The following is a 26581-nucleotide window of genomic DNA, read 5'->3' on the forward strand; positions in this document are numbered from 1 at the left end:
GCAGACAAACTATGATGGATGGATGGATATTTAAAAAGGACTTGACAGAGCCAGTACGCTGCTGTTGCAAAATTTGGAAATGGGATGAATAATAATGAAAAAAGTACAATAAAAGTATTTTTTTAAAAAACAAGCACAATTAACGCATACAGGTAGACACCCCAACCCCCAACCTACCTTAACTGGTTGTCTCCTTCTTTTCATATTTCCCAGATACTTAGCTTACCGCAATTTCATGATCGACACCTACCGGTTGAACCCTCAGGAATATTTGACCAGCACGGCCTGTCGAAGAAACTTAACCGGGGACGTTTGTGCCGTGATGAGGTAGTCATTGCCGTGTCTGTGCATCTGTGTTAATGTGGGGGGACAAGGGGAGGGGTGGATGATGTCAGGCCTGCAGAGGTCTCCTTTCTTTATGTGGAGCAAGGGGATCACAGTTGCTGGATGGGCGTGGCCATGATGAGTGTCTCCTGCACCACCCTAGGGGCGGCGGGGGCAGGGGGCACATGAGGGGGACGACATTTTTGCACTCCCAGGGCTTTAAAAGCTGGAGGCCTCTGGAGGGCGGAAACGGGCCTGGAATCTCCAGGAGGCTTGTTTGTTACCCCCCCCTCGCCCCCCAGCCTCCACACAGACCCTGCACTTACCTGCGATCCAAAATGGGCTGTGTGGAGACTCCGGGGACGGGAGGAGTGGGCGGGGCCTGCCAGTCATTGCAACTACCAGTTCGGGGAACCAGATGTTAAATTAGCAACCAGTTCACCCAAACTGTTGCAAACCGGTTGCAACCCGCCCCTGGTGTCGCCCCCATTCACCCACTGTCCCTCTTGTAGGGTCCACGCCTTTCTGGAGCAGTGGGGCCTGATCAATTACCAAGTGGATCCGGAAAGCCGGCCGATGGCCATGGGACCACCGCCCACCCCCCACTTCAACGTGCTGGCCGACACCCCATCAGGACTCATGCCGCTCCACCTACGCACCCCTCAGGTAAACCGTCCTTCTGCCGGTAGGTCTCTTGGGTTTCAGTTGATGGCCTTCAAGACAGGAGAAAGTCCTGTCCCACCTCAAAAACCTTACTTGTTTCTGGGTTTGGCCTGACCAGACGCAGGCAAGGCAAGAAAGAAATAAAATTAAAACAAACAAACAAACCAAAAAAAAGAAATGAGCCTTAGCCACCACCTTCGATTTGAAGTAATAAAGAATTGGGGAGTAAAATAAGGCACATTAATTACCGTGTTTCCCTGAAAATAAGATCCTGTCTTTTTTTGGGGGGGGCACCAGAAAAAAGGCATCAGGTCTTATTTTCGGGGACGTCATCCTCATTTGCATGTGTCACTCCCGGCCTCCTCCTGCGGCTGGCAAGGCTTTCCCGAAGGCCTCTGCAGCCGATAACGGAGCTCCGGATCAATCCAGAGAAAAATACTGGGAGGGAGGAATGGAGAGGAAGAGATGGACCAGAGCTTCTCAACAGGAAGGCTGGGGGATTCTGGGAGCTGAATTCAAGCTGCCATGGTTGAGAAACCGATGGATGGATGGATGGATGGAGGGAAAGAGTTCAGAACTTCTCAACATGAAGGCTGAGGGATTCTCCCATGAGCTGTGAAGAGCACCCAGAAGTGGGAGGTGCTTCCATCTCTTCTGGAAAGGCTGGGCTTAAAACTCCGGGACCCCCCTCCTCCTCCACGGGACCCCTCCCCAGCGTCCCCCAGTTTTAGCTCAGCCTTCGTGGTAAGAGTTTGTGCACTCCCTGACTGGAACAGTTTTCTGATTCAGCTGGTCAAAATTCAGGTTTGCTCTTGAGTTAATTCAGCTTGTAAATTTTCCCCAATTAATTTGGCGATTTCAAGGCTTGTGGCTCTATTAGGTCATCCCCCGATCAGTTTGAGAGCAGTTCTTTGTGGCTGGCGGAGCCTGCCACTCCGCAGGCAGCCTGAGACGGCCGCTTCAGGCAATTAGCTTACCTAATCCCCCCGATCCCCTTATCTCTGCGATCTTGGCGGAGCTCTCGCAGCCGCAGCTCACTTCTCCTTGCCGTTTTGACTGACAGAATCATTTATCTGACAATTTAGAGAGTCAGCAGCAGCGGCTAGTTAAACTGCTCAGGCAATTAACACCGGAGATTCTGCCTTCCCGCCATTTTCAACGGCTGGCTTCAAGTTCGCACTCTAAATATCACAGGCGCGGTTTCCCTTCTTGGGGACCGGGGCAGGTACCTTCCACTTCACTTCCCAGGATTTTTTTTCTTTTTGCAATTGCTTTTGGATCATTACATTGGAGCGGAGCCGCAAGTGCCATTTCAAACAGCGGGACGTTTTTGACAGGAAAGGATCCATCCAGGCCCTGTATAGCTGGTTTCCCTTGTTGGGGACCAGGGATCCTGAATATTTCTTGCTTGGAGCGCTTGGGGGTTTCCCTTGTTGGGGACCCTTAGATACTGTTTCCCATATACACAGTTTTACATGTAGATATAGGCACGTATATGTATGTGTGTGTGTATACACACACACACACACACCCTGTTTCTCCAACAATAACTCCGAGCATGTTTTATAGGCATGAGATTATATTAAGCCCCTCCCCCCCCAAATTAAGGCCTATATTAAAACATGCGAAATGGGGGGGAATGGTGGGGGAGGGGGCTTGCCGTTAGGAAGTACTTTTCTTGCACACCTGGATATGGTGCTGCCTGCGTTGACCCCGATACGAAGTGCCCCACCAACACCGAGGTCAACATCCAAGCCGTCGCCGCCCGCCCGAAGATGCAGGGGGGGAGGATTAAGTCATCCCCGAAAAGACGGCCTAGCAGTTTTTTGGGGGCTCAAAAAAAAACAAAAACGACCCGGCCTTATTATATGAGAAACACGGTGTGTGTGTGTGTGTGTGTGTGTACGTACGTACATACATACATACATACATACATACACACACACACACATGTATATATAGACTTACACTCCTGGAGAAGCATTCTACTTTCAACCACAGGGGTAGGCATCACCCCTAAGTACAAATCATAATAATAATAATAACAATTATTATTATTATTATTATTTAAAAAAAAATAAAGTTAGAGGCACGAGAATCAGTCCTCCACAATGGAAGGTGACAACATCTTCCGCTCCAAGACAAATAAGTCCCGAGATAAGTCAGTGGGCCCCAAAAAGGCCTCTAAGGCGGCGGATAAGGATGCCCATAGACGGCACCAAGCCTTGGAATGGCAGTTGCAGAAACGGGCCAGGGAGGCGGACAAGATGGCTATGACACAACAATCGGATCAGGGCCCAAGTACATTGTTGGGGTCCTTGGACTTATCCCCCCAGCCCAGACAGGCTATTTCAGCCTCCCATAGGCATATCTCCTCCAATGAGCACTACCCGGCGAATCCCAGAGGCAGCCTTCACCCCTACGGCCACCGGTTTAAGACAGGGGGAGGGATTACCTGAGACTATTCCCATTGAAATGAGGCAATGGGCGGAGATGGCAAACTTACAACCTCCTGTAATTCACCGCTGTCCCACTTGGGAGCTCAACAAGCTGTTAACCGCACTTACAACTGGCCCGTTCGAGCCTTTAAGATCCGCTAGTCTCAAATTCCTGACATATGAGATGGTCTTCTTAATTGCGATCTCATCAGCAAGGAGGATTTCCGAGTTGGCAGCATTGTCAGTGAGAAACGACCTGTGCGTGTTTCATGTGGACAGAGTGTTTCTCCGATTGGATCCATTGTTCACTCCTAAAGTAAATTCAGCCTTCCACAGAGCGCAGGAGTTGGTGCTTCCAAATTTTTGTCCAAAACCATCTCGTAGACTGGAGCATCAATGGCATCGACTTGACGTTCGAAGGGCATTAAGCATCTATCTAGACCACGCAGCGGCATTTCGAAAATCTGAGGCTCTATTCCTATCCTTCAAATCCATCCAGGTGTCGTCGACGACCATTGCTAGATGGTTGAGAGCCACCATAGCTAAAAGTTACGAATGCCAGTCCATCTCAGTTCCTAAGGGCATTGCAGCCCACTCGACAAGGAGTGCGGCAACATCAGCAGCATGGGCCACTCGGGCTTCCATAGACGAAATCTGCAGAGCGGCGACTTGGGCTTCACCATCGCCCTTTGTCAGAAATTATAAAATCGATGCCTGTGCCTCAGCGGACGCTTCATTTGGCAGAAGGGTCCTGCAGAGGGTCCACAGAGCTTAGGAGTGATTTCGATCCAGACCGAGTCCCTCCCTAAGGACAGGCCAAGCTTTGGTACGTCCCACTTCTGGATGCTCCGAACAGCTCACGGGAGAAAGGGGCGCTGGTACTTACCTGATACGCCCGTTCTCTGTGGGCTGTGAAGAGCATCCGGCCCCACCCATTTCTTTCCGTCTGGTGGGTTCCGTTCGGTCAGGGATCTAGATTAGGTGATGAGTTCGGACTTTGGCACTCAGTCTTCGCAAAAGCGGGGGACGCTGAGGAAGTGTCCCGTGGAGGAGGAGGAGGAGCGTCCCGGAGTTTTAAGCCCAGCGTTTCCAGAAGAGACTGGAGCACCTCCCACTTCCGGGTGCTCTTCACAGCTCACAGAAGAACGGGCGTGTCAGGTAAGTACCAACGCCCTTCCTGGGAGTTGAAGTCCACCCCATCTTTAAGCTACCATGGTTGAGGAACAGATGGGTGGAGGGATGGTTGGAGAGAGAGAAAGAAATAGATCAGAGCTTCCCACAGTGCTGGCTGGGGAATTCTGGGAGTTGGAAGTCCACATAGCTACCAGTCGCCACAGCTGAAAACTGTTTTGCTCGTTTCTTCGGTCGCCTCCTTTTCTTTTTTTCAAACCTCTTGATTTCAGTTTTCGGCCCCTCTTCCTAATTTAGATATGACCCCTCACCTATCATTGGTACTTGTGATCTGGAAAAATATATTATTTTATTTTTAACCTGTGGCGAGGAGGCATAGTACTGTGTTTCCCCCCAAAATAAGACCCTGTCTTGTTTTTATTTTGCCACCAAAAAAAGACACCAGGTCTCATTTGGGGGGCGGGGGTCATCCACTGACTAAACTTCACTTGCGCACATCGCCCCCAACCTCTTCTTTGCTGTCAGAGGCCTTCGGGGACTCCTCTATGCCTGGCAAGGCTTCCCTGAAGGCCCCTGCAGCCGATAGGATCGATCCAGAGCTTTATCATCAGCTCCAGAAGCCTTCGGGAAAGCCTTGCCAGCCTTGCTGGCTGCATGAAAATGGGCCGGCCAGGCAGGAGTCGGGGTATGCAAAGCCTGGCTACACCTGTCCAAAGGTAAGGAGTAGGGCAGCTCCACCCAAGCTTAATTTTTACCCATCCATCCTGGAGTGGGTGGGATCTTGTCGTATTTTCTAAGTACTTCATGTGCATCTTTTCGGAAAATAAACTTGATTTTGCTTATTGAGAGTTGGGTTTTTTGGTTTCTTCCTCCTTAAGGGTGTTCAGATTCTCCCCCTTCTCATTATTCTGCCTTTTTCTTTTCCTTTTATTAAAAACTTAGATTCCTGCTTCCCAACAAATGCTGACCTTCCCGGAGAAAAACAAGGAGAAACCGATGGATCTGCAGAATTTTGGCCTCCGCACGGACATCTACTCCAAGAAAACTTTAGCCAAGGCAAGCCACGACCCCCCTTTTTCTTCCTTCCTTGAGCAGGTGGAACTCCCCGCCTCTGGAAGTAGATACTAAGCTAGAGAAACAAGACGACCTCTGTGCATAATCTTCAGTCTGAAAACTGGCTAGTGTGTAGAATGGCGAGGCTCCTTTAATGAGGAAGTATTTCCTCCCAGGCAGCTGGGAAATTCGCTCGGAGGGGGAGGTGATGAGCAAATCTCTCAATTGGAGGGATGATTCACACCCACGCAAACACCCACCCACACAAAAACAAGCGCACAGAGGGGACAGGTGGTAAGTGGGTAGGTGAGGGGGAGAGTGGGTGGATAGATAAAGTTGGTAGGTAGGGAGAGCGAGATAGCTTAAACTGACAGGTAGATAGAGATAATAGGTGAGTTGGTTGGTAGGTAGATAGGTAGATTAGATATAGATAGAGTGGATGGTTGGATCGATGGATGGATGATAGACAAGACAGGATAGATGGATAGACATGCACAGATGTTGGAGAGATGATAGATAGGTAGAATGAATAGATAGAATGAATAGATGGATGATAGATGGATAGATGCACAGACGAAGTAGAGTTGATAGGTGGATGGATGATAGAAAGACAGGATACATGGATAGACAGATGCACAGATAATGGAGGGAGAGAGAGAGACAGATGATAGACAGGATGGTTAGATAAATAGATGGACAGATGATGGAGAGAGAGAGATATTAGATTAGATATATAAATTAGATTATATATATATATTATTTCTTCCTTCCAGAGTAAAAGCGCCAACGCTGGCCGAGAATGGACAGAACAAGAGACTCTGCTTCTACTTGAGGTAATATTTGTGTGTGTGTGTGTGTGTGGTGTTTGTGTTCACCTCGTCCCTGAAAAAAGTGATTTAGCACCCTTTTTTCGAACATGAGGTCCATCATAACATCCCAGCGGTCACATGATCACCATTCAGATATTCCTATTTGACAGCAGTCTCAAGGTCCTCGGGTTACATGATCAAAAAAATCAGACGCTGGGCCACCAATTTGGATTTATGACGGTCACAACACCCCCACCTGATCAAAATTCAGACGCTGGGCCACTGACTCGTATCTGCAACGGTCGCCGTGTCCCCACCATCCCCTTTTTGCCACCCTTCTGACAAGCTGGAAGTCTGCTTCGCTTAATGACTGTGGGACTCTCTTCCCAACCGCCGGGATTCGCTTAACAAACATGGCAGGAAACGCCATAAAGCGGGGCTTTATGGAACAGATTTCTCACGTAGCAAGATAAATTTGGATGTCATACATCAAGGTCTCCCGGCAGTACGCTCAACAGTGGGCTGAATCCTCTGAATGGTGGTTAGTCAATCCTTTTCGACAAGCTCCCTTAGTTCCCTCTGGTGTGGTTGTGCATTGTGTCGCACTCCAGAGAGTGAGGTGGCCTCTTTGACTTTGGGGTAACCTTCCTTTTCTCCATCGCATATTGCATCCACACCAGCTGGGAAGGACCAAACGTGGTCTAGTTCGGTCAGTTAAACTATCATTTAGAGTCTTAACCACGAATTGAGGTTTGTAACACAGGGGGAGGAAGCTTAGATCAAAACCACCTTCCGTGTCTGACGGAAGGAGGTAGGCTGCCTCTGCTTAGCCGTCCCAAACGGATCAATAAACCCAATATCTCATCGTCCTCCCATCAGATTGGACGGAGATTGAGCGGGCAGCGGTAGAGGGGAGGCGCCAACCAAACGGGTGAAAGGGGTGAAAGGAAGGAGGGGAGCTGCACTGTGGACGGGAGGCAGCTCCAGTTGAGCAGTGACGACGCGCCTCACTATTCTGGCCGAAGCCAGATCTCAGGGAGGAAGGGAGGGGGGAGGGGGGAGGATGCTTGGAAAGAAAAGAGAGAGGAAGAAAAAAAGGGAAGAGGGGGGAGGAAGAAGGAATGCGGGGGTGAAGGAAAGAAAAGGGGGAAGAAGAAAAAGGGGAGGAGGATGGGAGGAAAGGGGGAGGAAGAGAGGGCAGAAATAGGGAAGGAGGAAGAAGGAAGGAAGAGAAGAAAAATGTGAGGGAGGGGGAAGAAGGAAAGAAAAGAGGGGTGACGAGGAGGAAGAAGAGAAGGGAGGAAAAATAGGGAAGAAGGGAAGGAAGAAGGAATAGAGAGGAGGTGGGAAGGAGGAAAAGAGGAGGGGAGGGAGGGAGGAAAAAGGAAGTAAAAGGAAGGGGAAGGGAGGAAAGGGCAGGAAGAAGGGAAGGGAGGAGAAATAGGAAGAAGGGGAGGGAAGAAGGAAAGAAGATGGAGGACAGAAAGAAGGAAAAATGGGAGGGAGGAGAAATAGGAAAGAAGGAGAAAGGAAGAAAAGGGAAGGGACGAGGGGGAGGCAAGAAGGAAAAGAGAGAGGGGGAGGGAGGGAAGGATGGAAGAAAGAAGGAAGGGGAAGGAGAGAGGAAAGGGAGGGCAGGAAAGAAAAAGAAGGAAGGAAAGGAAAAAGGAACGGTCGAAAAAATGGGGAAGGAGGGAGAAAAGAGGAAAGGAAGGAAAAGAGCGATGGAAGAAAGAAGGAAGTGGGGGAAGGAGAAGCAAAAGGAAAGGGAGAAGGGAGAGCAGGCAGGAAAAAGAAGGAAAGATGGAAAGAAAAGGGGAGCAATGGACGAAACAAGGAAGAGAAAGAGGAATGGAGAAGAAAGGAAAGAAGGAGGGGAGGGGAGGAATGAGGAAAAAAGGGACGGAAGGCAAGAAGGAAGGGCTGGTAGGGAAAGAAGAGGCGGCCTCCGGGTGAAAGGAGAAGAAGGTTCAGAATTCAAAGGAAGTTGGAAGGAAGGAAGGAAGGAAGGAAGGAAGGGAGGAAGGGAGGGAAAAGCATCCTCCAGTCAAGGCTTAACTGGGGGAACCACATGGAGGCAATCTTCCTGTTGCCATAGCAACAGCAGAGCAGGCCTTTCCCATTGGCTCCTTCCAAAAAACGCTGCTGTTGCTGCTCCCTCCTCCCTCCCTTCTCCATCTCTCCCTCCTCCACCTCCTCCTTTTCTATGTTCTCCTTTTCTTCCTCTCCTCACTCCCTTCTTCCTCTTCCTTCTCCACCTCTTTTCCCACTTCCTCTTCCCCCTTTCTTCTTCTTCTCCTTTTCCTCCTTTTCCTCCACCCCTCCTCCATTCTCCTCTTTTTCCTCTTTCTCTTCATCTCTTCCTTCTTTTCCCCTTCTCTTTGCTTCCCCTTTTCTCCTTCATTTCCTTTTTCTTCCTCTTCTCCTTTTCCTCCACCCTCCTCCACTCTTCTCCTCTTCCTCCTCCTCTTTTTCCTCTCTTCCTCTTCGTCTCCCCCTCTTTTTTGCTTCCCCTTTCTCTTCCTCCTCCTCCTCCTCCTCCTGTATTTCCTCTTCCTGCTCCACCTCCTCACTTCCTTCTTCTCCATCTCTTCTTCCACTTCCTCTTCTCTTTCTACTTTATCTCCTTTTTTCTTCCTCTTCTCCTTTTCCTCCACCCTCCTCCTCCTCTTTTTTCTCCTCTTTGCTTCCCCTTCCTCGTCTCCTCCTCCTCCTGTTCCCCCTTCCTCAACCTATTCTTCTTCCTCTCTTTTCCTCCCTCTATCACTGGCTCCTGCCCCCTCCTCCCTCCCTCCCTCCCTCCTCCTCCTCCTCTTCATCACGCACGGAGGAGCCCCGAAGTTTTCTTAAAGGCCGGAAGGCCATTGCCTTCTTTCTAGGGCTAAGCAAGAGCATCTGGCCCAAAGTCACCCAGCTGGCTTGAGGCCCTAAGGCAGAACTAGAACTCCCGCCTCCCAATTTCTAGTACCGTAACCAAAGTCCAAGTGAATCTAAATGACTTTGAACCACCATAAAGCACCCACTCAGGTTGTCCTTGACTTACGATGGTTCCTTTAGCGCCCGTTCTGAGTTACGATGCCCCTTTTTTTTCCACACATACGACCATCATTGCTTCTCCGTGGTCTCATGATTGAAATCCAGGCGCTTGGCCACTAACTCGTATTTATGGCGGTCATTGTGTCCCAGAGTTACGCGGCAACCATGACTTACAACCCGTTTTTCACACTTAATGACTGTCACGACGCCCCCGTGGTTGCCCAATCAAAATTCAGGTGCTTGCCAAATGACCCGCATGAACAAGGGTCACCGCGACCCCCAGGCCGGACAGGTGGGAAAATCACATGATCCCGACCAGTGGTGGGTTTCAAAAATTTTCGCTACCATTTCGATCCGTCTGAATATCTCTGATCCTGACTCCCGAACAGCGAACTTAAGGGTGGGGGGAAGACCGCTTTGCTTAGCAACCGTGGGACTAATTTAATTCACTTTAAAACATGAGGGGCCGAGTGTCAACTCATAAAATTATTTCAGTGGTCTTTTTAGAATTGCCAACAGAAAGGGAGTGGCTGGGAAAGGGGTTTGAAAGAGCAGTATGTCAGCTTGCAAAACGAAACTGTATTCCATACATACTTTTTCAGAGATAGTAGCAAAGTGACTGAAGTTTCTGCCGCGTAAATATCTAACTGGAGAACATGACTGGCTATGGATGTGTCCCATTGGAGGATATGAATTACGATACACCCAGAGGGGTGAGGGGAAGGGGGAAGGGTGACAATGAATGACGTGCCTCAGAGTCGGCTACACTCAGGCAGTGCCAGCATGTTAACTCCCAATAAAGTTTGGCTCAAGATTCATGATTTAAATGGGGTAACTACCGGAATCCTGACGGTGAGCTTGCTCAACAGACATCTTGCTTAGCGGCGGAAATTTCGGGCTCCTTGAGGTCATAAGTAAATCCCACCAATAGGATTGTGATGTGTGTAATTTGTGTGTTGCTCCTGAGACCCCCCCAAAAAAAATCATTCTCTTCTCCGCCAGGCATTGGAGATGTACAAGGACGACTGGAATAAAGTCTCCGAGCACGTCGGGAGTCGAACCCAGGATGAGTGCATCCTCCATTTCCTTAGACTCCCCATTGAAGACCCTTACCTGGAGAACTCGGATGCCTCCCTTGGACCCCTGGCCTACCAGCCCGTCCCCTTCAGCCAATCCGGCAATCCGGTCATGAGCACCGTGGCCTTCCTGGCCTCAGTGGTGGATCCACGGGTGGCTTCGGCCGCTGCCAAAGCCGCTTTAGGTATGGGTCTTCTTCCCCACCCACCCTCATTCCCACCGCTGTACGGACCAGGATTGGTGATCTTGGCTTAGATCAGGAGTTGGCAATCCATGGCTCTGGAGCCGCATGTGGCTCTTTTATCCCTCTGCTGTGGCTCCCTGTCGCTGGTCAGCTTCCCAATTGATAAGGCTTTCTTAGAACAGGCAGAGGAAAAAGGATGCCATGCTAGGAGGAGACTATGGTGGGGGAACCGGACTTCTGGTCGGCTCCAGAATTGAGCGGGGGGCTTCCAATTACGACCTTTGTGTCTCTTATGAGTGTTTAAGGTTGACGACGCCTAGCTTAGAGGCTAAACCGGGTTCCCTAGATAGGGAAACTTGAGAGGAAGAAGAGTATTGGTCGCTCGGGGGGGAGGTGAGTTGAGGCTGGTCTCTGACCCAACTAGAGAATGTCATCAAGACTAGAAAGAAATGGAGGAGGAGGAGGAGGAGGAGGAGGAAGAGAAAATGGATGGATGGATAAAGAAGAGAGCCAACCTCCCACCCTTCTAGCTCCTGACGATGTTCCCTAGTTGGGTCACAAAACTACAAGAAAACCATCCAGCTCAGAGACCACCGAGGACTCCACATACGTACTCAATCAGCCCCCGCCGCCTTCTACACACCCCAGTCGTCTTCTTCCAAACACTCTCCAAGGGTAGCCCCACGTACAACGGGGTTCCAGCAGTCCCAAGATGCCTCCCTGACGGGGGCAGTTCCTCGCACGATCCCAGCGCGGTTGTCTTCCAACCCTTTTGACAGACGAGCCTTCCCCCAAGCTCCCATCCCTGGAAAGGGCTTTTCAAAAAGCGCATAGCCCATTTTCTCCCAAAGGGGTTAGAAGGGATCTCCAGAGTTGGGCTAGAAAACCTCCAAGGTCCCTTCTGAATTCCCAGTGTTTTTTGGTCCTGCAGAGGAATTTTCCCGCGTCCGAGAAGAAGTCCCTCTGGAGCTGGTGGAGGCCCACATCAGGAAGGTCCAAGAAGCGGCTCGTGTTTCAGGGAAAGTAGACCCCACTTACGGGCTCGAGAGCAGCTGCATTGCCGGGACGGCCCCCGATGAGCCGGAGAAAATGGGTACGTCCAGTGGGGGGATTCAACCGGTTCGCACCACGTCGGCTGAACTGGTTGTTAAATTGCGGGCTCCCCCCCCCCTCCAGGAGTCCCGATATGCCCTATTTGGGCTTCCAGTTAAACGCAGGGAGACCCACTAGATTCTGACCGAGGCTTCCTGTGACCATAATTAAGCGCACGCTTAGTCCCAACAATTCTCTTTTTTATTTCAACGGCTGGGAATTATGCCGTCTCTGCAGGCTGCCAGCGGAATTTCTCCCCTTTTCCAGTCCGCGGGGGTTCAAATCCAGTTAGTCCTCGACTTAACGACCGTTCGGTTAAGGACGGTTCCAAGTTGCTAAATGAAATGCGAAAACCCTTGTCACCCTGTTTCTCTCCCCAACTACAATTGGGGCAGTTCTTGACTTACAACCGTTCGTTTAGCGCCCGGGCAGTGTCAGTAAACGAAAAGCCAAAACCTGACGATGCAATTTCTCCCCCATCTACAATTCCTGTTTTGTAATCCAAATCAGTCTTGGACTTATGACGGTTCGTTTTGGTGAGTCATTCACAATTACGATGGCGCTGGTAAAAAAAAGCGGGGGACGTACAGCCGTTTCTCACACTTACAACCTGATCCTTCGCCCCTGACTCGTCTTTATGACGGTCGCCGTATCTGTGGTTCATCCGATCCCCTTTTGCAACCTTCCGGCCAGCAAAAGCCAACAGGGGAGGCAATTCACGGAACGACCGTGTGGCTAACTTCACAATGGCAGGGATTCGCTGGACAATGGTGGCAAGAAAGGTCGTTGGATGGGGCAGAGTGACAGAATTGGAAAGGGGACCCTCGAGGTCATCTAGTCAACCCCCCTGCTCGAGCAGGAGATCCTCTCCCATTCTGACAGTTATAGGGTCTTCTGCCAGAGAGGGGGTTGGACTAGATGACCCCCCGGGATCCCTTCCACCTCTGTGCTTCCTTGATCCTGTAAAGGTCTCCTGCAGGAGAGGGGATCAGGCTAGATAGCCTTCGAGGCTCCCTTCCAACAGAGCAAGGGGTTGGGCTAGATGACTTCCAAGGTCCCTTCGAACTCTGTGATTCCACGAGGGTCTCCTATGCAAGCAAGGGCTGGACTAGATGACCTCCAAGTTCCACGCCTGTCATTCCATGTCTCTCTAAGGGTCCCCTGCTCGAGCAGGGGGTTGGACTAGAAGACCTCCAAGGTCCCTTCCATTATTACCTGAGACCCTGGCAGAATCACAGGGTTGGGAGGGACCTTGGAGGTCGTCTCTCCCCTCCCCTCCCCTCCCCTCCCCTCCTTCCTCCCACCAACGTCAGCAAGCCGCCCTCTGTCCAAATTCATATCGTGGCCCCCGAGATTTGACATTATGAGTTTGGTGGTCCCTGAGGTCCAAAAGGTTGGCGGCCCCCCTGCTCAAACCGGAGGCCCTTTCAGAGTCGTACAGTTGGAAGGCAGCCTTGAAGGTCTTGCGGTCCAAACTCCTCAAAGCAGGGAGACCCTTATGGAATCAGTAGAGATCGGGGGACCCTAGAAGCCATCTACCCCAACCCTCGGCTCCAGCCGGAAACCCTCCCGACTCCTGTTCCTCCTAATCGCTCTGCCCTCCGTCCCCGTCGTCTGCTTGATCTGACCAGCACCTCAGAAGACGGCGGCTTTAAGAACATTCCCCCCCACCCCCAGACCTCTTAGTCTAAGAGCCCAGGCAGATGGGCGCCCCACAGGGGGTGCGTGCGTGTGGGGGGGGCTCAGGCACTAAGCTGCCCCCCTTGGCTGACCTTCCCAAGAAGGCCCTGCGGAGGGTCGGGGAGCGTTTGGGACCCCTGCGGGGAAGGAAATCCTTCATTGCTCTGGGCAAGGCAGAGCCGGTTTCATTGCTTCTTTCCTGGGATCTAACTTTATTCATTTGATAAGGAACTGAAATTGCCACGCATACGTAATGCTCTTTCCGACCAGAACTCCCAGTCTCCTGGGGAATGGCTCAGAGTCACCCACCCACCCACCCACCCTTCCTTCCTGAGGAAAGACTAGAATTCACTCTCTCCTGTTCACCGTTCCACGATCCCCCAGCCTCCTCTCACACTTTAACCTGGACTACAACTCCCCCGTCTTCTGGTTTCGAAGCCAGCACCTAAACCACTACACACCGTCCATCAACTTACTATCCTTCCCCCCACTTTTTTTTTTCACCTCTGAGCCCAACAACCGATTTTTAAAAAACCAAAAGGGAAACTTGAACCTTTGACGACTCCCTTTTATGGCCAGCTATGGTTGTTACATGAGGACAGAACTTGACGGTGCCTTGATCCACTCGAATGGACGAAATGGAAATTCAGGGGTATCATACTGGGGCCCCCGCGCTGGGGTTACCCCCCTAGAGACTCTGCCTACAGTCCTCGGCTAAACAACGGTTGTGGATCGGTGGCCGTCGCTAAACAAACTCTTCTTAAGTCAAGGACTGCCTATATACCATATGTTGAGGGCTGTTCGGGGGGGTTATCCTCAATTTGCAACTGCCCTTGAGCCCTCAAAGTACGTCATGAAGGGTGAGATCATTTGTTTTGACCCATTTTGACAACCATTCTTACCCCAGTCGCTAAGTGAATCGAGCCATCGGTAGGTTGAGTTGCCCGTTTGGGAACTGAAAGGGGCATCTCCCGCCCCCCCGATGTGGTTTCTCAGAAGGTAGCAAAGGGGGGGGTGGCATGGCTTCGGGAGACCGCGACGGTCATAAGGGTGAGTCTCGGGTAATGCAGGTGAAGGTCGTAAGTGGGAGAAACGGCTGTAAGTCTGTCTTTTTTATTGCCATTTGTCTTATTTTGGAAAACTCCTTCTGGCCCTGGGATTGCTGCTTTGCGTGAGACCACAACCAGATTGTGTTCTTTTGGGATTAGGCCGGGGGGGGGGGTGTTTGATGGCCAGATGCTAGTTAAGTTGTTGTGTCTGAAGGAGACTTAAAAACAAAAAGAGAGTGGAGGGAGGGAGGGAGGAAGCAGGGAGAGGCAGAAGGAATGAATGAAAAGAAGAACAGAGGGAAGTAACAGAAAAAGGAAGGGAAAGAAAGAAAGAAAGAAAGAAAGAAAGAAAGAAAGAAAGAAAGAAAGAAAGAAAGAGGAGGGAAGGAAGGAAGACAAGAAGGAGGAAGGAAAGAGAAAAGAAAGGAACGGAAGAGAAAGACAAGGGAGGGAATGAAGAAAGAAGGAAGGAAAGAGGAAGGTGGAAGGAAAGGAGGCAAGAAAGAAATGAAAGAAAGATAGCATGGAGGGGAGGGAGGGAGGAAGCAGGGAAGGGCAGAACGAAGGAAGGAAAGACAAGAAAGGAAAGGGAAGGAGACAAAGAAAAAGGAAGAAAGGAAAGATGGAAGGAAGGAAGTAGGGAAGGAAGGAAAGGTGGCAAGAAAGAGAAAACGAAGCAGGGAGGGGTGGAAGAAAGGAAGGGAAGGAAAGAGAAGGAAGAAGGAGAAAGGGAAGGAGACAAAGAAAAGAAAAAGGAAAGAAAAAAGGGAGGGAAGGGATGAAGAAAAAGGAAGGAAGGGAAAGAAAGAAAATTGAATTGATTTCACAACCTCATATGGAAGCAGTTATAATTTTATGGCAGTTGAGAAAATGGGAATAAAACGCCTTTCATCCGCTTAAATCTCTCTTTTAAAAAAATAAAAATTCCCTCCCTCTTTTTTGAATCTTTGGGGTTCTGTCCTTTCAGACAGACTTTAAAATGATTATAAATATAAATAAGAGATATTATTAAAGTATCTCTTATTGCCCTGTCGTGTTGCCATATAACCTGATGGAGAGTTTTCGAACTTAGCGGCGGTTTGTTTCGTGAGCCTTTGAAGTGACAACAGCGATGAAAAACAAGGGACTTGGGGACGGCTGTCTCGCTTAGCAACGGACTCAGTGGAGGTCGTAAGTCGAGTTCAGTCACTCATTTAGTGACTGTTTGAAGTGACGATGGCAATGAAAATAGAACTATTTTTCACACTTACAACCATTTCAGAGGTTCACAGGGTTAAATTTCAGGTGCTCGGCCACAGTTTCGTACTTACGACCGCCGCAATGTCCCAAGGTCACATGATTCCCCTTTTGCGAGCCAAGCCAGGTCAGATTCACTTAAAAACTAACTGAATAACAGCAGTGTGTCAACTCCTAAAATATTTCTATGGTCTTTTTAAGAGTTGCCCACAGAAAGGGAGGAGGGGAAAGGGGTTTGTTTTATTTGTTTATTTTCCAAATCACACATCTCTCTTTACGTTGTTAACGGTATTGTGTCATAGATATTACATACACTTATGTTTGTTTGTATACGTTAATCCTTATTCCTGTGTTCTATCCGCTTATACCCTCTATCCCATCATACCGCTCAGTATTCTGACTCCTCCTTGCCTGTTAGGCTCAATCGTCGTAAGTTGCATTAACGGAGGATTCCGTTTTCCCGGCGTCATATCTTTGCACGTCCAAAGCACCAGGTGTTCTATCGTACCATTCAAGATTGTCCTCGACTTAACAGCAGTTCATTAGTGACCAAAGTTACAACGCTGCTGAAAAAAGAAGGACCGTTTTTTCACACTTAACGACCGTTGCGGCATCCCCGTGGCCACGTGATCCAAATTCAGCTACTTGCCAACCGGTTCCACATTTATAACATTGGCAGCGTCCTGAGGTTCGCGCGATCCGTTGTTGCCACTTTCCCAGTGAGCGGAATCCGTGGGGAAATCCAGATTCACTTAAGGACCATCCTGGGGGTAGAGGGGCTCACATGATCGGCTTTTGCAACCTTCTGACGAGCAAAGGCGACAGGGAAATCTAGCTTCACTTAACGACCGTTCTTATCACTGACTTCCGTACTTGGAACGAGGGCAGAAAGAGAAGCCATAAAGTGGCGCCAACTCCCTTCACCAACGTTTTGCACTCCTTGGCTGGTTCATTCGGGTCGTCAACTCGAGGACCAAGCTCTGTCGCCTTGATTGATTGGCGTCCATCCAGGGTGTGATCTTCAGGGTCCATCTTCTTGTCTTCTAGATGGAGCTCAGGAGGACAAGATGGAGACCGACATGGACGACGCCCAGGCAGACAAAGTTAAGGTCTGACACAATCCAGTCCCCTTTTTGTTGTGGTGGTTGTCGTTGTCGTTTCTCTTTCCAGCTTGAGTGAGTTTGATTTGGAGCCGAGGCTCAGGATTGATTCTTGATGACGTCTCATGACCCAACTAGCTAATGTCATCGAGGGTTGGAAGGAACAGGGTTTGCAGAGATTGTGGGGTCCTTGGGGTTCTCTGAGCTGGGTGGTTTTCTGGCAGACGTTTCATAACCCAACTGGGGAACATCATCAGTGGTAGAAGGGAGGACGAGGAGGAAGTTTATGAGGTCCTGGGTGCTCTCTAATTTCTGTTGTTTTCTCTCATCTCATGACCCAGCTAGGAAATATCAGTGCTAGAAGGGAGGGAGGAAAAGGAGGGCAAGAGGAAGGAAGGAAGAGAGGGGAGGATAGTGGGGTCCTTGGGGCTCTCTGAGCTTGTTGGTTTTCATAATGGAACCTCATCAGCGTGAGAGGGGAGGGGCCTCTGTGGAGAGGAGGAGGAGTTGTGGGGGAGGAAGAGCAGGAGGATTGCTCTCTGATCTCGGTGGTTATTTTGCTGCAAACATTTCACAACCCAACTAGGTAATATCATCAGGGCTATAAGGCAGTGGGGATGAACTGATAATGTTACCTAGTTGGGTAATGAAATGTCTGCAAGAAAACGACCAAGCTCAGAGAGTACCAGGATTAGGGTTAGGTTAGCTGTTACTATCCTAGAGTAGTCCTATCAGGATATGGGAGCCTTAAGTCCTTTTTCTTTTTTCCGCTGAAATTCAGTTTTCCTTCCTTCCTTCCTTCCTTCCTTCCTTCCTTCCTTCCTTCCTTCCTTCCTTCCTTCCTTCCTTCCTTCCTTCCTTCCTTCCTTCCTCTTTCTTTCTTGCTTTCTTTCTTGCTTTCTTCCTTTCTCTCTCTGTCTCTCTCTCTTTTTCTTTCTTTTGTTTAAATATGAATTTCATCATCCCTTCTTTCTCTTTCTTCTCCACCGTCCCTAGGTTGAAACCAAAGGAGAGAATGAAATTGACCCCAACAAGTTACCGGAAGGAGACGAGGAGAGAATCACCGAAAAAGAACAAGATAGTGATGTGTCTCAAGATTCAAAACAAGGTAAAAATGGGAGGGGGGGGGGAAATTGTCAACTAAAATATTTATATGGTTTTTTTAGAGTTGCCAACAGAAAGGGAAGGGGGAGAAATGTGACAGCTTGGAAACTGAAAGTGCATTCTATAAATAGTTTTTCAGAGATTTTATCTAGGTGACTGAAGTTTCTGCCAAGCAAATCTCTCATTGGAGAACATGATTGATGACTCTTGGCTATCGATGTTTCCCATTGGAGAATATGAATTATGATATACCCAGGGGGTGGGGAAGACCCAGGGTCAAGGGTGACAAGGAATTTTTTGCTGTATCACAAACACACACAGGACTTCTCTATTGTTCCAGTGACAGCCTGTAGCAGACGTAGTTCCATTCTACCCCCAACACAGAATGCGGCCGTAAATTTCCTGCCGTTCGTTTCACAAGCCCCTCTTTCTCTCTCTGTGCCGGGAGAGAGTAAATCTTGATTTTGGAAAACCTTGTCTGCTTCACTTTACGGGCGCTTTTCATCTCCCGTCATCGTGGTATATATCTACAGCGGGTCATTAATCCTCAAGGCTAACAGAGTCCAGGCTGAAACGTTAAAAGAGAGTGGGGGGGGTATTTTTGTTTATGGCGGTACAGTCCGGATCTGAAAGAACAAATGGGCAAACCCAGGAAGATTTTGGAGGGTAACTTGCCCTGCTCTGGACTTATGACCTGCCCTTCACTTACAACGGCTCATTTAATGACCAAAGTTACAACTGCACTTAAAAATCTGAACTTTTTTTCATGCCCAGTGACCACTTTAGCATCCCCCGTGGCCGTGTGATCAAAAATTTAGACAAAGTTGTCAACCAGCTCACATTTACGATGGTTGCCGTGTCCCCAGGGGTCATGTCATCCCCTTTTGCGACCATTAAACGAGCATAAGTTGATGGAGAAGCTTGATCCACTTAACAACGGTCGTGGTTCACCTGATGGCGTTGGAAAGAAAGTTTGTAAAATTGGGGAGGAAACTCACTTAGCGATGTCTCGCTTAGCGATGGAACATTTGGGCCTCAGCTGGGCTTATGGAAATCAAGCGAGGTGTAGGCTGTCCTCGACTTAACGACCACAATTGGGCCCACAAATTTCTATTGCTGAGCCAAACGGTCATTAAAATGAATTTCTCCGCCCCTCCCAAATTTTATGATCTTTCCTGCTACAGTTGGCAAATGAACAATTCACTCTGAAACACGGTCATTAAGTGAATCTGGCTCCCCCCCCCTACGAATTGTTTCAGTCAGAAGGTCGCAAAAGGAGGGGGACGGTCCCATGACCCGGGGATGTTCCAAACTGTTGTAATTACGAGCCAGTTGCCAAGGGGAGCCTGCAACCATCGTCAGTATGACAGGCAGATCCAAAGCCCCTTTTTTTCAACACCTTCAAACGGTCACTAAATGGACTGTTGGTAAGTCGAGGACTACCTGTCTAGAGAGGCTCTAGCAGAGCAGGTTCTCTTGCTGGTCAGACTCGGGTAAACTTCACAAATTTCAGCAAAGGCTTCTCTGCCCAGTTGGTGGGTGGGCTGGCCATGGTGGGCATGGCCTTGTTGGTGGTGGGGAATTTTTCTCCCTCCCTGGGCTCCGGAGGCTTTCCTCTATCCTCCGGGAGGGTGAAAGCGGCTTCCCTGGGCCCCAGCACCTGGAAAAGGGCCCATTTCCATCCTTTTGGAGCCTCAGGGCAGTCTGTTTTTGCCCTCCCCAAGCGCCTGCGAGGGTCCTGTACTTACCCGGCCTCCACAACGGGCCACGTGGGGACTCCGGAAGGGGCAGGGTGGGATTTACCGGTTCATTGAACCGGTCATTAAAAAGGATTAAAATTCGCTACCGGTTCGCCTGAACCAGGGCAAAGAGATAGCAGTCCAGCCCCTGGTCATAGCGGGACGAGGCTGGTTTTTCTTCGGCCACAACTCAACTCTCAGACTGGGAAGGAAAGGAAAGCTGGAAAGAAAAGGAGGTGGCCAGAATCTAACCCGGGGTTCCTTTTGGTCAGACGACAAGGACGCCGACGAGGCCGACAAGGAGAACTTCGATGGCGGCAAAGAGAAGGACGGCGGTGGGGGCGGGAAGCGCCGTGTCGAGCCCGAACTCTCCGAAGGGAACGTCGCTACAGCCGCAGCTGCCGCTTTGGCGTCGGCTGCCACCAAAGCCAAGGTTGGTCCTGGAGACGACTTCTCCGCGCGGCCCTCTGGATTTCCGCTGCTTTGTCTTCAGCGACGTGCCCAGGATTACTTTTCGTTGCGTTGTGTGTTGTTTTTGTTCCCCCCTCTTCCTGTTTCTTCCATGCTTTCCCAATGCCCTGTTTGTGCGCCTCAGCCGCCTTCAGCTGGTGCGAAGGGGAATGTGTGTCCGCTATTGTCGGCCTTGCCGGCAATTTTGGCAACACTGCTCCGTTAACGGCCTCGGTGGGTTGATGCCTTTTGGCATGATTAAAAGAACCTCGCAGGGGTTAGTGTGTGTGTGTGTGTGTGTGTGTGTGTGTGTGTAGGGAGACTAACCCATTCTAGCTCCAAATTACTGGGAGGGAGGGGGTGGTTGTGGGTCTGAAAAGGGCTCATTGTGTAGCCTCCCCCCCCGCCCCCTTCAGGTTGAATGCATGCCGATGAGTCTTTCTGCCCATTTACAAGCCAGTAAGCAGAAAGATCCCCCTTTTCCAAGGATACCCATGCTCCTTTCTCCTCGGGCTCCGCTCTTAGGAATCGTGGTGTGATGACCCAGGGCGTGACACTGAGGCAACACAGTCAAATAATCAGTAGGAGTCCTTTTATTCACGCCAGCTTTGCCCCCAATGTCCTGGTTACCTTCTGGGCTGGAGAAAAAACTCCCAGGAGCAGCCTTTGGGCTACAGAGATTCAAGTCCAAAACAAGGTCAACAAAAACTTAACTACAAGTCCAATCAAGGCAAAATGAGACAGGGCAGGAGCAAGAATTCCAGATGTGAAGGAACGGCAGTAAATCACCTTGGTTAGGAAGACGCCAGGCACGTTTGTTCCCAGCAGACGTCGCTCTCAGCTTGCATCTCTTTTAAACTCCCTTCCCAACTGTGGCTAATGGAGGAAATCGGGGCCCTTTCCTCCCCCGTAAGCCATGCAACGCACATTGCTCTCTTCTCCGTTCCTCCCTGCATGCCCTAGGGGGTAGGCCCGGGTCTTCCCTCTGAACACCCTCTCCCTTGTTCTACCTCTCTCCTGCTCTGCCCAAGTGGGCTTTGCCCTTCCCCAGTTTTCTCCACAGCCAACAGAGCCTCACTCCTGCTCCCTGTCAGCTGTTCGTCTGCCTCCTCGTATTCAGTATTCAGACTGCAACGGGCATGACAGGCGGTTGTCCCTTTTACACCCAAACTCTTCCACATGTTCCTTTCTTCCGACAGGGAAAAACAAAGTCCGACCTGAAGAGCATGCTCATTTATGATCAAAGCACCACTGACTCTATCCAAGTGAAATTTCCTTTGGGGGTTTGCATCCCGGGGCAAACCCAGCTTCCAAAAAAAAAAAAAAACAGGCTTTCCCCATGCAGTAGTTCTTGACTTAGTGACCACGATAGAGCCCCAGAGTTCTCTTCCTAAATGAGACTGTTGTTAAAGTGAATTTTGCCCCATTTCCCAATCTTTCTTCCCCCCAGTTGTTCCCTTGCAGACATTTTATGACCCTCCTAGGTGACATCATAAGGAGTAGAAGGGACTGTATATAAACAGAGAGCCAACCCTACACTCTTTCTAGTACTGATGATGTTACCTAGTTGGGATATGAAAGGTTTGCAAGAAGACAGTAGCCCACAGAACACCAAGGATCTTTCCTCCTCTTGTTTCTTTCTTTTTTTCTTTCTATTCCTTCCCTCCATCCTTCCCTGCTCCCTTCTTTCCTTTCTTCCTCCTGTCTTTCTCCTTCCTTGTTTCCTTCCTCCTCCCTTTCTTTCCTTTTTCTTCCTTTCTTCCTCTTTTTCCTTCCTTCCTTCTCTTTGTTCCTTCCCACCTGCTCCTTTCCTTCCCTCCTCTTTCTCTTTCCTTTCTTCCCTTCTTCCTTTTCTACTCTTCTTCCTTTCTTTTCTTTTTTCTTCCTTCTCTCCATTTTTCCATCCTTCCCTCCACTTTCCTTTTTTCCTTCCTTATTTATTTCTTCCTCCCCTCCTCTCTTCCTTACTTTCTCTTCCTTCCTTTCTGTTTCATTCCATCCTTCTTTTTCTTTCTTTGTTCCCTTCCTCTCTGCTTCCTTCATTCTTCGTTCCCTCCTCTTCCTTTCTCTTTCACTCCCTTTCTTTTCTCTCTCTCTTTCTTCCCTTTCTTGTCTCCTTTCCTTCCTCATTGCTCCTTGGTTGTTAAGTTGAATCACCGTGTTTACTAGGTTAGTCACACGGTTGTTACATGATTCTTGCTTCCTCTTTGGCTTCGTTTGCCAAAGGGAAATCATCTGACTTCTGGGGGAACACCGCCACCGTCATAAATCTGAGACAGGTGCCAAGCAGCTGAGTTTTGAGGCAGCAGCGTTTGCAACTGTGAAAACCATTGTAAGTCGCTTTTTTCAGGGCTGTTTGTAACTGTGAATGGTTGTAAGTCAAGGACTACCCATAATGCAGATACCCTATTTCCTCAAAAATAGGACCTACCCTGAAAGTAAGTCCTAGGTTGATTTTTAGATGTGCACCCAATATAAGCCTTATTTCCCCCGCTCCCCCCAAAAAAGAATAAGCCGTAATTACTATCCTGCCAGGGTGGACGGGTAAAAATTAAGCTGGGATGGGGATGGGATGGAGCTGCCCTACTACTTACCTTTGGACAGGTGTAGACAGGTCTCGCACACCCCAACACCTGCCTTGCTGGCCCTTTTCTTCAGCAACCGGCAAGGCTTTCCTGAAGGCCCCTGGAGCTGATAACAAATCTCTTAACTCTTAAAAAAGTCTTAACAATCCATCTCCTATTTGCTTTCTCTGAAAATTCAGTTAAGTCCTTGACTGAGGACCATAATTCAGCCCCAAAATTTCTCCTGCTAAGCGAGACATGTGTTGAGGTTTGACGATCGTCTTTGCCAGAATTGTTAAAAGCGAATCGCTGCAGTTGTTAAGTTAGCAACACGGCTGTAAAGTCAAATCTGGCTCCTCCCCTCATTGACTTTGCTTGTGAGAAGGTTGTAAGAAGGGATCCCAGGACTGTCAGAAAGTTTCTCCTTATTTCCAGGTTGAATCTCTCCTTGTTCAGTTTCCATCCATTATTCCTTGTCTGGCCTTTGGGTGCCTTGGGAATTAGCTTGACCCTCCTCCTCTCTCTGTGACAGCCCCTCAAATATTGGAACATATTATGTCTCCCCTGGTCCTTCTCTTCCCTAGACTAGCCATGCCCGGTTCCTGTAACTGTTCTTCATATCTTTTAGTCTCCAGTCCCCTCATCCTCCTGGTTGTTCTTCTCTGCACTTTTTCTTGAGTCTCAACCTCTTTTCTATAATGTGGAGACCAAAACTGGATGCAGTACTCTAGGTGTAGTCTTACTAGGGCTTTATAGAGTGGTATTAGTACCTCATTTGATCTTGATTGTATCCTTCTGTTAATGCAACAGGATTGCATTAGCTTTTTTTGGCTGCTGCTGCACAGGGCTGGCTCACTTTGAACAGTCACTAAACTGTTGTAAGGTGCTAATTCCTTTTGTACGCTTTGCTTCTATATCTGGGATCCAAGCAGGGATGGGATTCAGCTGGTATGGACCAGTTCGGGCAAACGGGTTGTTAGTAACCGGTAGCTCATGCTCACCGAACCGGTTGTTACACCGGCTGAATCCCACAACTGGATCCAAGATGATCCAGGTTTACCCCAATAAACTCCGTCACACCAGTGCAACGTCCTTCCCAATCACACCCTGGTTGGGGAAACCATCTCACGCAATCTTTTCCCCAGACATTACCTTCCAAAGTCCCCATTTTGGGGGAATCATTCTAATAAACGAAATCATTTCCCCATTGGCAATCTCGTATGTCCCTTTGTGGTCGCCAGGGTCATCTTAAAGCTGCTCGTGGCGTTTTGAGACTTGAATTATTAAGCCGCTTTGAGGTGATTACTTCATCTTGATACTGTCAAGGAAGGATAGAACAGTGCCTTCGCTTACCACCACCACCACCACCACCCCAAAAAATCTCAGCCTTAAATGGTTGCCAGGCGGATCCCACGGCTGTGCGGTCGGTCACCTCAAAATTCAGGCGCCGCACAGCGACCTCGACAAGTTTATCTTTAACCCTTTCCGTCTCATTGGAAGCAAATCCTGCAAGAATTGCAGAAGCCAGGCAGATGCTTAGCAGCACAAAATAAAAAGATAAAGTGTTTTCAAGACCTGCAAGGGGTGGAGGGGGGGTGGGAATACTATCCAGATCAACAACAAAAATAAAACACCCACATTGCTGGTTTGGCCTCCCAATAAACAATGTTCCGTCCTTCCTCAGCATCTGGCCGCCGTCGAGGAACGGAAGATCAAATCTCTGGTGGCTCTCCTGGTGGAAACGCAGATGAAAAAGCTAGAGATCAAACTTCGTCATTTTGAAGAGCTGGAAACAATCATGGACCGAGAGAAAGAGGCGGTAAGATTAAATTCCGGTTTCCATTCATGCGTGTCTCGGAACCTGTTTTTCTGCCAGCTCAAAAGTCTCTCCAGATTTACTTTCTCTACTCTGGATTTATTTATATATCCCACCTTCTCGCTTTTATAACTACCTCTGGGCAGTAAACGTCTCCGATACACAGGTACGACTCGGTTTATGACCATAGTGGAGCCCCGGATTTGTGTTGCTAAGCAAGACGGTGGTCTAGTGAGGTCCACACCATTGCAAGGCCATTCTCGCTGCCGTTGTTAGTAACATGGTTGTAAAGTGAATCTTGGCTTCCCTTCAAAAGATCGCAAAAGGAAATCTCTTGATCCTGGGACACTGCCACCATCGTACATACGAGCCAGTTGCCAACCCTCTGGATTTTAATCATGAGAGCAGGAAGAATTTGCAACGATCATTAAGTGCGAGAAGTGAATGGTGCGGTGGCCTATAGGTCGAGTTCTCGCCTCACCATCGGGGCTGTGAGTTCGATCCTAGGTAGGGGCAGATCTTTCTGGGCACGATGAGAATGTATCTGCTGAACAAAATTCTGCACTGGCGACAGGAAGGGCTTCCGGCCAGGAAACACTCAGCTCCATTCAGTTGCCCAGACTCCACCCAGCAAGGGATTATGGGGTCATTAAAAGAGGAAGATGATTTAAGTGCGAGAAACGGTCCTGGGCCATTCTTTTTCAGTGCCATTATAAGTTTGAAAGGTTGCTAAACAAACAGTTGTAAGTTGAGGGCTGCCGATTCTTCTCCCTCCTCCTATCCCCGCCCCCTAATTTCCAAATTTTCTTGATTTCATTCACACCAACGGTTGTCATCTTATTCATTGGTTTGTTGGTCAGTTTATTTTCCTCACCTTTCTGGTTGTGAGTTTCCTCTGGGAAATTCCTTTGATCCTCCCCGCAAAAATAATAAACCTCATAGAAAAGAAAAAAGATTCGACTTCCAGGCCCCAATTGTTCCCTAGAGCACCATTGCTAAGTTTGTCCTGCCCCATGGATTTCATACTTCTGCCGTAGCCGCGATCTCTCCTCTCTAGGGAGGGGCCCATATTTGTGCGTGCGATCTTAAGAAAAAGAGTGGGGATCTGTCAGCCTTCTCAACAATTGGCATTTCCGCATGTCTGCCCCTTCTCCCCAGCAGCAGCATCGTTGGCAGTGGTCCAAGGTTAGGGAACCCTCCCAAAATAGGGTACAGTGAGAGAGGGTTCCCCCAGGGCTAAGCCCAATCTGCCAAGCCAGACAGGTGGTGCTTTATTGCATGACTTGCCTGTGCGCCAGGCAGAGAAATAGAGACCTATTTTCCACCCACTAAAATGGGGGGGGGAGAACGCTGGTCCCCCACCAGAGAAATTGGGAAGACCCTCCTCCACATGGAGGGCCGGCAGAAACCAAGACCAGCTGCACGCATGCAGATCCAATTAAAGTGATGGATTGTATATGCAGGAATCTTTCAACTAAAGTGATGGATTGCTGGAAAGCCTAGCCAGGGGAGAATCTTCTCTGCAAAAGGCACCTGCTACCCGTGTTTCCCCAAAAATAAGACCCGGTCTCTCTCCCTTCCTCCCCCTATCTATCTATATCTATCTTATATAAACATACATACATACATACAAATATGGTTGACTCATACCTTAACTCCTACCGAGTTTCCCTGAAAATATCACCTACCCCGAAAGTAAGTCCAACTTGATTTTTTTTTTACATGAGCACCCAATATAAGCCCTAATAAAGGCCCCACCCACTCTGGGGTGCAGAGGGTGGGATGAGGCTCACGGGTTAAAAATTAAGCCAGGATGGAGACCCCGACATCTGCTTTGCCTTGCTGGTCCACTACTTCTTTGGCTGCTTGCACGCGCTTCACACACACACACACACACACACACACCCTCTGGTTCGCTGTCAGAGACCTTCTGGAAAGGCCTCTGCAGCTGAGAGGTGGGCTCCAGATTGATGCGCGCAGCGGCCCCCTTCCAGGAAGTCCTCTCCGCAGCCGATAACCGAGCTCCAGGGGCCTTT

The 26581-nt window shown here is 49.3% G+C and overlaps 1 protein-coding gene across 1 annotated transcript in view; it reads left to right on the forward strand.

The window, feature by feature from the left end:
* Positions 1-26581, forward strand: part of SMARCC1 (SWI/SNF related BAF chromatin remodeling complex subunit C1) — a 75800-nt gene that overhangs the window by 34329 nt on the left and 14890 nt on the right. Inside the window, 10 exon segments of the mRNA XM_087915818.1 lie at positions 214-327; positions 837-990; positions 5499-5612; positions 6383-6442; positions 10457-10715; positions 11647-11808; positions 16820-16881; positions 17869-17980; positions 19988-20148; positions 24414-24548. Coding sequence (XP_087771944.1) covers positions 214-327; positions 837-990; positions 5499-5612; positions 6383-6442; positions 10457-10715; positions 11647-11808; positions 16820-16881; positions 17869-17980; positions 19988-20148; positions 24414-24548 — 1333 coding nt within the window.

The sequence above is a fragment of the Pseudonaja textilis genome, chromosome Z (genome assembly GCF_049901715.1).
Source record: "Pseudonaja textilis isolate UNSWEBS1 chromosome Z, rPseTex1.2, whole genome shotgun sequence".
Lineage (NCBI taxonomy): Eukaryota > Metazoa > Chordata > Lepidosauria > Squamata > Elapidae > Pseudonaja > Pseudonaja textilis.